Source organism: Neolamprologus brichardi, chromosome 7 (genome assembly GCF_056152115.1).
Source record: "Neolamprologus brichardi isolate AB-2024 chromosome 7, ASM5615211v1, whole genome shotgun sequence".
NCBI classification, from domain to species: domain Eukaryota; kingdom Metazoa; phylum Chordata; class Actinopteri; order Cichliformes; family Cichlidae; genus Neolamprologus; species Neolamprologus brichardi.
In genome coordinates, this window is record NC_142110.1 from 28,817,898 (window position 1) to 28,832,540 (window position 14,643).

Genomic DNA, 14,643 nt, shown 5'->3' on the forward strand with positions numbered 1-14,643 from the left:
CTGCAAAACAGAATTGTTACCATATTTACTTTAATTTCAATTCAGGTTAGATTTTTTCTGCGCAGAGGCCATGCCGGCAGTGCGCGATTGCGCACGCGCGCAGCTTAGAGGGAACATTGACGAAGAGATTGCAACTTTCCGGCAAACTGGGACCCATTCAGACCTTCCCTCAGCCCCTTGGCCACCTCCTCATTAAAATTATTTGAATACCAGTCTTACTGCCAGACTGCCCCCTCATAAGGCTCATTAGCCTCCATTCACATGAAGACAATAAAGATCCCTTCAGCCTCATTGATGGAGAAAACAATTAGTTTGCTCTCCTGAGTCAGTGCCTTTGTGTTCAGTCCTCAGACCTACATAGAGGCCAAGTGCGATTTAAAAATATGGAGGAGCTCATCTGTCTGTGAAAGACCGGCTGAGGAGAGATAACAACATAAAAATCAATTTATTGATTCATAATCGAATCTAAATAGCTGTGCACACAGAAATACCTAATAGTGAAGCATCAATGTGTTCACATCTTCGTTAAAGCCCTTGTGTTGTCTTCACCTGCTTAGGAGGTGAAGATCCAGATTAGTGCTTAAATTCAACTAGAGCACCGCTGAAAGCACTTGTGCGTGCAGCTGTGCTCAGCAGGGTGTGACGATAAGGTGTGTTGACGCCGATGACGTCATCTTGTGTTCTGGAACCTTCAATCTTCTGTCTCAGGTAATTCCTGATCTATCCGGTGGAGGGCAGTAACGACAGAGCGCTAAGAGAAGCAGCAGAATGACATGATGTTTGCGCACGCGCAGACTGGCTCTGACGTCATCTGCTCCTCCCGGTAGGGCCGGGATGTGACGGGCTGATGCTACTGAGCTAACGAGCTGAAATCAAGAGGTTTCTCTCGGAGACCGGTGGCTGATAATAACAGGAGCAGCTCGCGGAGATAAACGTGGCCTCTGACGTCACTCCGAGAGGAGCCGGAGCCCACACAGGAATCACGGTAAGAGCTGATGGGGCTGCTGGGAGAAGGTTGCTAACCCACGGCGGCAGCTAGCCGGAGTTCCTGGTTGATCCGGCAGCTGTCGCTCTGCGCGTCTCCGCGAACAACCCCAAGGCTGATAAGGAGTCGGCGGGCGTTCACGCGCGGCTGTGAGGTCAGCTGTGGGTCACCCGAGTATCTACATCATAACACCTAAGGAATCGCAGTTTCCTCCGGGTGTGAAATCCTCCTCATCAGCCGGGAACGGTGATGAAGATGTCCGCGGCTGTCAGGCGGAAGTCAGGACTTTCTGTCTGTGATTGGGTCTGCGGTTACAGCTCCTTGTAGCTGCGACACACTGAGAGCCTGTATCATCCCTGGGAGCTGTTTACACACCTCTGTAGCATAGCACATGTGTGACCTGACCAGAGGCAAGAACAGTCACTCAGACTGTCTGACTCCCTCACAGGTTAACTGTATGTTAGTGAGGCCTGACACCGTGATGGTTGCTACTTACCCGAGTCTGAGCCTCTGCAATAGCATATCCACTCTCCTTACTCTTCTGGGAGGTCACTGAGGCATTCCCGGCATTACAGGGTGGGCTGTGGACACAATTGTAAAACCACAGGGCCCACACACATTAACACACACATAGGCCGGACACACAAACTATAAGCCTGTTTAACAAGAGTGATATGTTAAAAACACATTTACTGAGGCTACAGTGGTTGAGTCTGAGCTCATTCCTTCAGCTCATTCCTGCTTGTTGGTTCATCACTGGTCATGTGACTTTTCACAACAGCAGTGGTCTTTTTGGGGACAGATAAAAATCTTCACATGTTACCCCTGGTCCTTCAGCTGTTCACATAAGGAAGAAATCTGTAGAAATAAAAATAAAATGAAGTGCAAGTGTGAGAAACATCAAGAGAGGCACAAGTCCTGCAGCACAGACTGATGTCACAGCTGTGTGGGCACTTTGGTTTTATTAATGGTAATCTCATCTGAGAGAAGATCTCTGACCTTTATACCATCACGAGGAGTATCACATGACCACAGACAGAGAAGCCCAGCTTCCTCTTAAAGTGTTTGCCTCTTCTTCCTCAGAGTCAAAGTTTCTGAATGGATCTGTGGTTATTAAAACAGAAGCGGCTAGGTGGCAGATGTTTGCAGCTTGAGTGGAAACGTGAGGCAGAGCAGGTGTGTTTGTTTCAGTAGGACGTCAGAACATTAGACATGCTGTAAAAGAAAAAAAAAATACAAAGCAAGCTAAAAGGAACATCTGCAGGCAGTGCCTGTCAGCACTGACAGGAAAATATGTTTTTCATGATTGAACAGTTGAACCTGGACAGAAGTCAGAGAGGTGTGAGGTAACTAATAGTGTTAGGTGGCCTCACATGTGTGGATGACAGGATGGGCCTCCATGCTTTCTTAGAGTAAATTAAAAAATAAACCTCTGACAGAAACTCTGGAGCAATAATCCGCTGCATCAAAAGTTAAATCTTCATCCATAGACAGAATCCAACTCCCTGGCTGGGCTTGCAGTAGGCAGCAATGAGCTTTGCACTGCTTTGTGGCTCTTTGTGAGTTCAATACAGGAGCTCATCACCCAGCATAGTCCTGGTGGAGTTTATCCACCGAAGAAGACTGAGAGCAACCTGACCACCAAGCTGGAAGGAAGGGTCGGCTTTAGCAGGGACTGAACTTTGAAAATAAGGGTTAGGCTTAAAAAACCTGAGTGGAATCCAGCTGTTTGTTGTAATAACCGAATTCTGTAATTCAGAAACTTTGACTTGAAGAGGCAGAGTCAAAAGTGAGCAGCTCACCCAGGTGATGTCATTTAGAATAGAATAGAATTCAACTTTATTGTCATTGCACATGTCACAGGTACAAGGCAACGAAATGCAGTTTGCATCCATCCAGAAGTGCTTTAGCCATGATATAGATATATTACAATATATATTAGCAATAATATAGATATGTGAGTATATTACAGAAATGGGTCTATTATGGGATGTTATAATGTATGTAGTATGTTATGAATATGCTATAACTAGTATAAAAGTATGTACAGGCTATAGTGAGTACAAGCTATGTACAGGCTATGAACAGGATATAAATCTGAAAAACTATACAGAAATATGAACTGTGCAGGTTATAAACAATTGTAGAATTAAAAATTATCGTATGTACAGAATGATTATTTACACAGAGCTATACAGTAGTGCAGTTAAGATAAGTGAGATATGTGGATAATTTCTACAGAGGCTATATAAAGTGCTAGTGGTTGTGAGTGGTGGTTCAGTCCATGTTATTATTGTGTGTTTGAGGGTACGGTTGTCCATTGTGTGTGTGTGTAGGTGGTTGTGGGTGTGTGTATGTTCAGTCCATGAGTTTAACGTGGGTCAGATGTCAGGAGGCAGAGTTCAGGAGTCTGACAGCTGTGGGGAAGAAGCTGTACCTGGTGGTCTTAGTCCGGAGGCTCCTGTAGCGCCTCCCAGAGGGCAGGAGGGTGAAGAGTCCATGTGATGGGTTAGCCAGTGATGGTGCTAGAGGGAACACAGAGATGATGTAAAGCTTTGCATAAAGACCCAACGGTTCGTCCAAAGGCTTCTGCACACTTGCAATGTGACCGAATCCTGAGGAAACATCACAGCAGACTTGCTGGCTCTGAGTTTGACGACCCTGCTACGTAACCCTTGCTGAGGAAAACTGCTGTTTCCCGTGTCGCTTGTTGGAACCTCCATCCCCCAACTTTTTAAAGAAACCACACAAAGAGTCTTTCAGGGAAGGTCGGTGTGCCTCTGCTCATCAGTGCACGTCTGTCCTGATTCTTTGAGATGGCGGTCATCATTATTGTGTTAGACAGCAGTTACTGGCAGCTAACCTAATAACCAGCCAACAGCAGCTCCTTTATTGTCACTGTCTGCAGTCAGACTTTCCCACAGAGGTTTAGTGTGAATATTTTTAATTTTTCCAGCTTTCTGCAGGTAATGTGGAGATGATCGTCGAGCCTGACAGATGTGTGCTCTGCTCAAGAGCGCTTCAGATCTCCCACAAATAATGAGACTGAAATCCATCACAGAGCCCACAGATGTAGCGTTTGAAGATTCAAAAGTGATTAATGCTTCGTTAAAGTGACCACGCTGGTGTTTCTGTCCACCTGCTGCAGGTTTGTGTCAGTGCCTGCTGACGGGAGCGCGGCAGGATGAGTGGGGCGGCGCTCGGCATCGAGATCGTGGTGGTGTTTTTCTTGGCGCTGTTCCTGCTGCACCAATATGGAGACTTCAAGAAGCAGCAGCGCATGGTGCTGTTCGGCACGCTGCTGGCCTGGTACCTGTGCTTCCTCATCGTCTTCATCCTGCCTCTGGACGTCAGCACGGTCAGTATGACACACAGCATCAAACTGAGATCTCTCCAAAGTCCTCAGAGGTGTTCAAGCCTTCAATTCACAAAGCTCCTCAGGACTTTGATCGTTTCTGTCTAGTAGGGCTGCCACAAACGATTATTTTGATAGTCGACTAGTCACCGATTATTTTTGCGATTAGTCGACTAATCAGATCATGCATCCATTGGATGTACAGCGTACAGCTTATTGCACCAGCAGCATCTGCTCTTATATAACTATCATTAGCTTACAGGTTTAAGTGTTCAAGGTATGTGCTAACTAAAAATAAAGACAAGATGATAGTTTATTAAATTTTAATGAAATTTGCAGATTGTTTCGGTAAAGTTTAATAAACTCCTTGTTATCTAAAATATAACGGGACACCGGAGTATATTCTCGAGCATCTCACACTTCTGATAATCAGTTGTCTGCTTGACGTTTATTCAGCTGTGTAAAAACTAGAACTTTAATCTCAGCCAAACCAATTTACTCAGGAACAAATAAAATACTAAAAAAGCCAAACAATAACATTTTTAAGTTTTCTAAGTGACTTATATATATTTAACCTGAGGAGCGAAAGATGGCGGTGGGTTTAAAAACGATTTGCCGGAGTCCGGTGTTCTCACGGGCTCTAGTGAGGCTTGCCCCCGGCTAGCTATCAAGCTAGTGGGTAACAGACGTCTCCAAAAACGTCGGAGCGCTTTTTGAAAATATGTGGTGTCTTGATAAACTGAGCAGATATTTGAGGTTTACACAGCTACATTCTCGCCTGAAAATATGTTAAACATTTATTTTGTGACCCAGAAAGAATAATAAGAGTAATATTAAAACTAACTAGCTGCCGCCATTGTTGGAAACTGAGCTGGGCTGCGCTATGAATTCTGGGACACAGCTACTTCTTCTTCGGGGTTTAACGGCAGCTGGCATCCTTGTACATGCAGTGCTGCCATCTTCTGTTTCAGTCCGTTCTTACACTCTTAAGTCCTACTACTTATTCCTGCGTCTTTTGTGATCTTACAAAGCTTCAAACGACACGTCAACTATTAAATCAGTCGTCGTCGACGATTTTGATAGTCGACTAATCGTGGCAGCCCTACTGTCTAGTTGTTCTTTGTCATTTTTGAGATTCTTTTGTTTTTTAATATGACATCTTTAACTTTTATGACATTTCATAGAGAAGCCTTATGAGCTCCTGTGGACTTCAAGCACATCTGTTACACAACAAAAGATTACTGTTTATTACGGCTGTGATGTAAATGTCAGATTTTGACTTCCATATGTGTGGAAAAGATCTTTACATGTTTGATTTCATTCAGTGAATGTGTGTCAGCGTACGTTTGTCTGTCTGCTGCTTACAGACAATCTACAGGCAGTGTGAGCAGGACCACAAGGAGCAGACGTCTGTTCCCGCCCTCGTCTCACCGCTGTCCAATCGCACTATAGTAAACACAACCGCTGCACCCACAAAAAGGTTTGAATGCTGTGTGTGCGTGTGTGATTTCAGGGTAAAGGTTGAAACCTCTGCAGTGAGTTTTCTGGAAATTTGTTGGTGATTAACAGGAAGTGTTTGACATAATTCATAATTCAGGGACAGAGAGCTGAACCCAAACAACACATCCACTCAGTATGTCCTCTGTGATCTGGACATCAAGGCATGTCAAGTCATTAATGATCTTTTCACACAGAAAGACAGAGCAGGATTTGAAGCGACTCCTTCTTATTGAACTTGAGTAAATGTACTTTGAAACTCAGGCGGCTTTTCTTAGAGAGACCTGAGTGTGTTACAAAAAATGTGACTAAAAGAAGTGTTGTCTTAGTAAATAAAACCAGATGACATCAGCAGGTTTCTGAACTCCTGATTGTGTTTCCTCTCAGTGTACAAACGCTGTGCCACAAGCCGTGGAGCTACATCCCTGATGGCATCATGCCAGTGTTCTGGAGGGTGGTGTACTGGACGTCTCAGTGCCTCACGTGGTCAGTACGAGCCAGAGTCTCCTCATGAAACCTCCACATGCTGAGGTTTTGTGTTTTAAAGGTTTTCTTGTGTCGTCAGGCTGCTGCTGCCCTTCATGCAGTCGTACGCTCGCTCCGGAGGCTTCTCCATCACCGGGAAGATCAAAACGGCACTGATTGAGAACGCTATTTATTACGGGACATACCTGCTCATATTCGGCTCTTTGCTCATTTACGTGGCCGTTCATCCTGAGTTGCGCCTCTCCTGGTGAGTGGACCCTGAGCAAGAACCCCTTTTTTTTTTTGTTTTGTTTTGTTTTGTCCTGTCTGTGAAGAGAAAGACAGGACAAAGACATGCTGTGACGATTAAATGCAGAGGGCTGTATAAACACATAATTGACTACTAAGCTCCTCCTGATTGGCTGCTGTATGGAGTTACCTGCTCTGTGTGTTACTCAGGTACGGGCTACAGACCATTGGGATCACTGCCGCCAACACCTGGGGTTTGTTCCTGCTGGTGCTGTTGCTCGGTTACGGGCTGGTGGAGATCCCTCGGTCCTACTGGAACTCCTCCCGGCACGGACACTTGCTCGTCAAGACCTACTTCAAGGCATCCAAGCTGATGACGGAGAAGGCGGATGCAGAAGAGAACCTGGAGGATGTCATGGAAGTAAGTGACAGCCTCCAGCAGTTACAAACATTTGGTTTAATGTTGCCGTTTTCACCGAGACGTCTGTTTTGCTGTAGGAGGTGAGAAAAGTCAGCGAATCCATCAAATACAACCACCCGCTGAGGAAGTACATCGACACCATCCTCAGGAAAGTACGTAGAGCGAATCTGAGCGTGAACGTGATGGGTGATAACTGTGATGTTTAAGTTCATGAGTGTGATAACGTGCTCGTGGTTTCCCTCAGTGCCCCTTGGACTACCAGGAGAAGATGGGCAGGAACATGGACGACTACGAGGACTTTGATGACAAACAGAATACGTACCCGACGGAGAAGAGCCTGGTGAAGCTTCATAAACAGGTGAGAGGATTTGACGAGTCAATCAGACTGTGCTGCCTTCTTATTGGAGGAATAAAGAGATGAAACAGATTCTAATGAAGACTCCTGACGATGTGGTGGCAGATGTTTTTGTGTTCAGTGAAAGTGTTTCTGTGTGTTTCCTGAATACCTGCACAGAGCACGTCCACCTTAAACTTTATCCACATGATAAAGCTGCTCAGTGAAGGTTGGGGGCATCAGCTAATCTTACAAAGCTCAGTCTAGTGAAGCAAACCATCATGTCAGGCTCCGTCTGTCTGAGATGGATGGACATTTTACTCCCACTGCCCCCCAAAATTTCCACCTTAACAAAGTTTCTGATGTCCATTTTAATTGTGTTGCTGATGGTACATTACATGTTCATTATATTTAAAGATGTCTCTTTTTTCTGTCCCTCATATTTATTTATATACATGGGGTGGCCAGAATATTAGAAGTGCCTGAAAATGCAGAACTGAGCTGCACTGAAATGGCTTAGATTGTAAGATTCAGATCGACAAAGTGATAAAGATATGAATCATAATCTTTGTAATCACTGCTGTCAGCTGAGCGAGAAGATAGTCCTCGTTCCACTGCAGAACATTTACAGTTACAGTGATGCTGTACAGGTGATGATTTCAAAAAAGAAGAGGATGATGATGAGATGACGATGATGTAAAAAGCGATGAAACAAAGAAAAATCTGACGTTTCTCTTTATGCTCGTAGTTTCCTCCTCACGCTGCACACAGCTGAAGTTTTCTGTTTCCTGTTCACTCTGTTTTCCATGCTCTGATGTCCGAACCTGTCGTGTGCAGGTGATCTACGCCGTGCAGAGACACAACCGGACGCGTGTGCAGTGGCAAATCCTCCTGCAGCAGGCCATCCACCTGGAGGACGTGGCCAAGAACGAGACCAGCTCCACCCACCAGTTTGTCCACAGCTTCCCTTCATCAGAGCCGGCCGGCTGGTTCAGCAGATACATCTACACCCCGACTGTAGGTGGGTGTAATGAGATCACTCTTGTAAGCACCTGCACTGGTGTGCTGCTACAGTTTTCCTTTGGGTGCTGGCGGCAGTGACGTCGAAGAGTAAACACTGCCCTGTGTGTGTGTGTGTGTGTGTGTGTGTGTGTGTGTGTGTGTGTGTGTGTGTGTGTGTGTGTGTGTGTGTGTCACAGAGTGGTACTGGGAGTGCTTCCTGAAGCGCTGGTTTTACCGCCTCCTCTCCATCGTCCTGACTCTGTTCAGCGTGGTTGTGGTTTGGTCCGAGTGCACCTTCTTCAGCACACGGCCCGTCCTCTCGCTGTTCGCCATCTTCATCCAGTTGGCTGAGAGAGACTACAACTACCTGTACATCGAGGTGAGCCTGAGAAGACAGACGCTGGTTTACACACAAACCTTTAGACACAGAGCTTCATATTTCTGTAGAGCCTCTAAAAGTGTTTAAAGGCTGCTGTGTGATGGAGTGCTGCACAGCTGAGTCTTTGTTGTTTTACAATGAAGGAAACGTGACATGTGATGCGTGTTTCAGTTTCACTGTTTCTTTGTTGAAACACGATCACACTTCATTCAGACCTCTGATCACCTTATGCTCTCTCTCTCTCTCTCCACCAGATGGCGTGCTTCATCACAATCTTCTTCCTGTGCACCTGTGTTTACTCCACCGTGTTTCGCATCCGAGTCTTCAACTACTATTACCTGGCCTCTCACCACCAGACCGACGCCTACAGCCTCCAGTTCAGCGGCATGTAAGAGACAGCAAGAATGCTTTTATTTTGAAAGGATTCTGAAAGGGACATGTTCAGGAAAGATCGCTGTAAACCAAGAGAAGACATGAGCACACGTGTTTCTTTCTCGAATGTTCCTCCTCATATACAAGAAGAACATTTTGTACTGTTTCAAAAAACCTCAAAATACTTAATTTTAATACCTGTTCTTTAGAAAGGATCTCCTCTTTATCTTCTTAAAGCACAGAAACTACAGAGAGTTGTGTAGTGAGTCAGGGTTATTAAACAACATGTTATGTGACGCAGAAGTTCACTTGGAGGCGATGGAGGAGTTGACCTGATGGAGGTTTAGTGACTCTGTCGTGTTTTCCTCCTGCAGGCTGTTCTGTCGTCTGACTCCTCCTCTCTGTCTCAACTTCCTGGGTTTGATCCACATGGACTCGGTCATCTCCCACCAGGAAAAGCTGCAGACTGCTTACACTTCTGTAAATACCCACACTGTATGAAACCTGTGTAACACACCTGTGCTGCAGTGTCTGCCTGACTCACCTGTTGTTTGTTTGTTGGAACAGATCATGGGATCCATGCGCGTCCTCTCTTTCATTGCTAATGGCTTCTACATCTACTACCCCATGTTGATCGTCATCCTCTGCATCGCCACCTACTTCAGGTGAGATGAGTCTCTGGAGTCTTCCCTGCTGGGCGCTTCTTTAACAGTGTGGATTGGTCATGTGACAGAAGATAGTCTTTGATGACTGATTATTCAGCTGAAAGCCAGAACAGGGTTTTACATACAGAATTTGCTGCTTTTCCTTGTTGTTCATGAGTTAAACTGAAGTCTTTGAAAACAAAAAACTGGAACAGATCCCGACGGATTAAATAATTCAGATTTTTAAAACCTTTGCATGTCTGGGGTGTTGGTGAGCTGTAGCATTTATAGCAGTCTTTTAGATCCTGCTTCTCTTTGCTGGTTAGTGCAGGATTAAACAGAGCCATCAGGTGGTTGATTATATATGTAGTTATGTTTGTGACTCTGTGTTATAATCAATGTTCTCCTCAGTTTGGGGACTCGCTGTCTGAATCTTCTGGGCTTCCAGCAGTTTATGGATGACAGTGAAATGACCTCTGACCTGATCGACGAGGGAAAGGAGCTGATTCGCCGGGGTGAGACTGCCACCATCATCTGAATTCTCTTTGACTTTTTAACATGAAAGTAGCAAAATAGTATGAAAATAGTAAAATACAATATTTTTTACAGAGAAAAGGAAGAGGCAGAGGATTGAAGATGGTGAGAACAGACGGAGGGTGAGTACCTGTTTGCTTCTTCTTTTTAGATATCAGAGAAAACTAACCACATGCATCAAAGTCCCTTTGTATATCTTATTTTAATAATATCTATTTTCATTGTTTATTAAGTGCACAGACTGTAGTTTACAGCAGGTTTCCTCAGATATTATATTATATTCCAAAATAACAAAGTCAGCTGCTGGGAGAGGAAACAACACTGAAACAGGAAGTACAGAAGATGCTCATCACTGGGTTTTCCACCTAAGATTAAAGATTGAACATCAGCGTCCCTGCAGGCCAATAAAACAGAGACAGCCATTTAGAATCAGCAGATGAGGCAACTGTAGTGAAAACACTGAAATGTTTGTTTTTCTGACTGTTTGATGAATGTGTGAGTGAAAGAAAGCTGATGCCAGGAGTAATGGAATCATGGCGTGACACAGATGACTCGTGTCAGAGCGGTTACACAACCCGTCACGTACAAACATGAACTGATGTCTACTGGGAAACAGCAGGAGTGAAATCCTTGTTCAAGCGTCCTGATCTGTTTGTGTTGTGTCATCTGCTGCAGGAGTGGAAGGAGCGCTACGGGAACCCGAGAGAAGACTACGCTGCGAGGAACAGGAGCAGCCACGAGATGAAGGAGACGAGCTACTCAGATACCGTGAGCTCCGGCAACAGCAGACGTAAGTCAGCTGGTGGTCGGCGCTGCTCTCTGAAGGTGTTTTTGGTGGTTTTCGGGTGACGGAGCACTTCCTGTTGTTTGAACAGAGGCTAAATATTCCCGGTCTGGGAGCCGAGCAGAGAGGGACCGCATCGAGCTGCTGCAGGACGCCGAGCCCTTGGACTTCAACGCCGAAGCGCTGACAGATGACCCGCTGGACGCTGAGTCTGGAAGGTAAGCATGGTATCATCGTCATGGTTACGCCACTGTGTTTGGGATGCACGTTTGAGAGTTTCCCTGTTTTCAGCTGCTGGTAATGTTCAATTCTTTAAGTTTGTATTTTAATAGTTTTCATTTTGACTGCAGTTTCATTTCAGAGTGTGTTTATTTTTTTTTTAATTTAGATTTTATTGTTTTAAAATTTGTTTCGGACTTAGTTTTAGGTTTGTTTGTTTTGTGCTTTTTTTTTTTTCTTTTTTTTTTTTTTATACGGATAATTATCCAGGATGAGATTCAGGAAGTTATTACAGTACAACACAAGAGTGCATAACTTAATGGCCCCAAGCCAGCACAGTAGAGACGTGACACCCAAACACTCGTGTTGGTGGTACGTGTGAAGCAGTTTTCATCAGATCCTCCTGCTGACCCCTAACCTGCTGTTTTTATTGCCCCAATAAATTTAAAGAGGAGTTTCAAATTAGCACTGTTGCCTCACAGCAAGTGTGTGAAGAGTGTGTGGAGTTTGCATGTTCTCCCTGTGTTTGCGTGGGTTCTCCCCGGGTATTCCGGCTTCCCCCACAGTCCAAAGACATGTAGTTAGTGGGGATAGGGGATAGGCTCCAGTGACCCTGAAAAGGAGAAGCGGAAGCGAATGGATGGATAGAGTTTCAAATGCAGATAACTTGACTTTGGTTGCTCATGTTTAGCTCCTGTTTGTTGGCGGGATGTAAAATATCTGTGACCTGCAGGGTTGATGTCTGCATGCACCAGCCAAAAAAGGGTTAACTAAGGCCAAAATGTTGTTAAAAAAGCAAAAGGAAAAAATAATAATTTAAATGTTTGGATGTTTTTTGGGTGGATTCAGTAAGAAAAGGTGAAGAAGTGGAGACAGAGAAGTGTGGATAGTTTTGCTGAAGAACTTAGTTTTTTTTTTATAAAGTTTTCTAATAAATAACTGTCAGTTTGTTCATTTCAGCGCTGACCTCAGTGCTCTTTAATGTGTTGGAGTAAAGCACACCTGTTTCTAATGTGTCTGCACTGACGTATCCAGAGATGTGTGAACTTGTGTGTTTTTGTGTTTTCAGGCACTCTGGAGGACGGTACCTGTCCATGTCATCATCTCGTAGCCGAATATTTGACGACGTCTAGAAGAGAAGTCTGAATCACTGTCCACATGTCCACCTGCAGCATGACCTCCATCTCTCAGCACTCGGCATGCACACTGAATAAAAGCCGCTCAGGTGAACTTCTCTCACCTGCAAACATCTACATAAACAATTTGCATCCGTTTCTGTATGCAGCTGCAGGTCCATGAAAGCACTTTTGAAGGAATATTAAATTTACTCAGCATGTGACAGACTGCAGGCCTGAGCTTCTCAACAGATCAAACCCTCAATTTACTGCATGTCATGAAGGCAGGAGAGGCAGTCAGAGCACATGAATGTGAATCACTTTATCCGCAGGTTTCATGGAGGTCCTGCTAATATATTTAATTTCTAGTGTTTATTCTTTAATGTTGTAGATTTATTTAACTGTCTGTCATGATGGGAGCTGTTAGGATTCGCTGATTCAGTCACTGATAAACCTGAAATCCTTCAGTCATGTAGGAGGTCAGGGCTTCATGTTTATGGGATTAATGTGCAGTTTAATTGAGTCTGTATTTCTCTGTAATTTAAAGCTGATTGGGAGGTGGTGGTATCTGAAACCATGTGATCACTGTAAACTCTGTGATTAATTACCTGATCGACCATCAACAGCTTCACTGTGTTTAAACACAAATGAATCCAGTTTTACTTAATAAATATATATATATATATATATATATATATATATATATATATATATATATACAGTACTGTGCAAAAGTCTTTAGCCCTCATTTGCCCCATTTCTTTACATTTTGCAGGAAAACTGGAAATAGGTGCAGCGATTCATTGATATGTGCAAATATTTTTAAAAACAAAAATAAAGAATATGAGGCAAAAACAGAGTTTTTACAGTTCTAATGAGCTTGAAAGTGAATGTTTGGTCCGACCTTCATCCTTCAGCCCTGTCTGAACTCTGTGAGGATCTACAGGAACATTTCTCCAGGCTCCTTGAAGGACATTCAAAGCTCTTCTTTGGATGTTTCTCCCTTTTGTGGATAATGATGATGATGATGATGATGATGATGATGATGATGCCACTCTTTTTATGTTGTTCTGTGCTCTGAGAAGATCAGACCATGACTGACGGTGTTATTGTATTATATCTCTCAGGTCACTGCTGAACTGTTTCTTAAGGACGCGACATTAACATACTGTTCAGAAAATATTAAAATATTACAAGAAATTTTGACTTTAAAGCAAATTATAAACAAATTAAGGACAGCTCAAGACTTTTGCACATTACTGTGTCCTGTTGAAGGAAATATTGACAGGTGTTTGCTTCATACATAGATTACAGAAGTAAGAAAAAGAGAAGTGACCTTTTAAAAAGCAGTTTTTAGGTTGGAGATGTAACCGCTGGGCTGGTCATTATTACAAAGTTGTCATGTTTTAGAGCTTCAGATGGTCTTTCTTACCTTCCAGGCAGCCAACGTTAGTTTCTTTCAACCTAAGTAGGCAGTTCAAGTTTAAACCTGCTGACTTATTCATGTAAAGTGAGCAGTGTTTCATCTGTGTGCTGTTAGATTTATATTTGTTTTTGTTTACATTAAAATAAACTGGAAATATAAAGAACTGAGAGCAGATCCCCGAGGAACCCCAGAAGTCATTGTGGGCTTGTATTGATTCCTAAACCAAGCTGCTTATGAATGTATTTATTATAAACTAAAGATTGAGATTGACTTTGAAAGACTGACTGAGGCTGCCTGGAATGTAGGAAAAACAATAAGAAACCATGACAGTGAGCTTTGGGGGATTTCTTTAGTCACATTTTTATGAAGCAGTAGTTTATGACATTAATATGAAGTGAGCTGAAACTCTAAAAACACAGAACTGGTCCTTTAAATAGCGTTAGCATTAAGTGTTGTGGCGTTGATGAAGATCCTGCTGGCAGAAACGATCTTCAGTCAGAAAGGTTGATGGTCAGGATGAACCTGGACACTTCTCTGTACATATGTATCATATCTTTTGTATGATATGGGATAATAACTGATAGAGACAGATGTGACTTTGTATATATATTTCTTGCAGCCTGTTAACACTGTACCTTCTCTCAGTGACCTCCTGCCTTTACAAATGGCTCTTCTGTGTTTCTGTCTCATCATTCTGGTGATGAATATTTATTGTCCGCCATGATCGCAGCACATTGTTCTGGTTCTGGGGAGTAAACCGTCTCTTGATCTGAGTCCTGTGATTTACAGTAGTGATTTATTCCCAGGACAAAATAAAAATGTCCTTTGCTGCCGTGTTGTTACACAATAAAAATGATTGAGG

The 14,643-nt window shown here is 43.7% G+C and overlaps 1 protein-coding gene across 1 annotated transcript; it reads left to right on the forward strand.

Moving 5' to 3' along the window:
• Positions 1-811: 811 nt before the first annotated feature.
• lmbrd2b (LMBR1 domain containing 2b) lies at positions 812-14,643 on the forward strand. Its single transcript, XM_087843436.1, has 18 exons — positions 812-985; positions 4,134-4,343; positions 5,708-5,820; positions 6,225-6,323; positions 6,403-6,570; positions 6,762-6,972; positions 7,050-7,124; positions 7,217-7,330; positions 8,144-8,327; positions 8,506-8,687; positions 8,942-9,075; positions 9,434-9,539; positions 9,627-9,724; positions 10,115-10,218; positions 10,313-10,359; positions 10,913-11,027; positions 11,113-11,239; positions 12,310-14,643. The coding sequence occupies exons 2-18, from the start codon at positions 4,170-4,172 to the stop codon at positions 12,371-12,373; spliced, it is 2,115 nt and encodes a 704-aa protein (XP_087699562.1). The 5' UTR covers positions 812-985; positions 4,134-4,169; the 3' UTR covers positions 12,374-14,643.

Bases quoted from the DNA above. Each gene is read 5' to 3' on its own strand.
- lmbrd2b (XM_087843436.1), top strand. From the start codon at position 4,170: ATGAGTGGGGCGGCGCTCGGCATCGAGATCGTGGTGGTGTTTTTCTTG. The intron at 6,324-6,402 runs GTCAGTACGAGC...TTGTGTCGTCAG, and splicing joins ACGTCTCAGTGCCTCACGTG to GCTGCTGCTGCCCTTCATGC. The intron at 6,973-7,049 runs GTAAGTGACAGC...GTTTTGCTGTAG, and splicing joins ACCTGGAGGATGTCATGGAA to GAGGTGAGAAAAGTCAGCGA.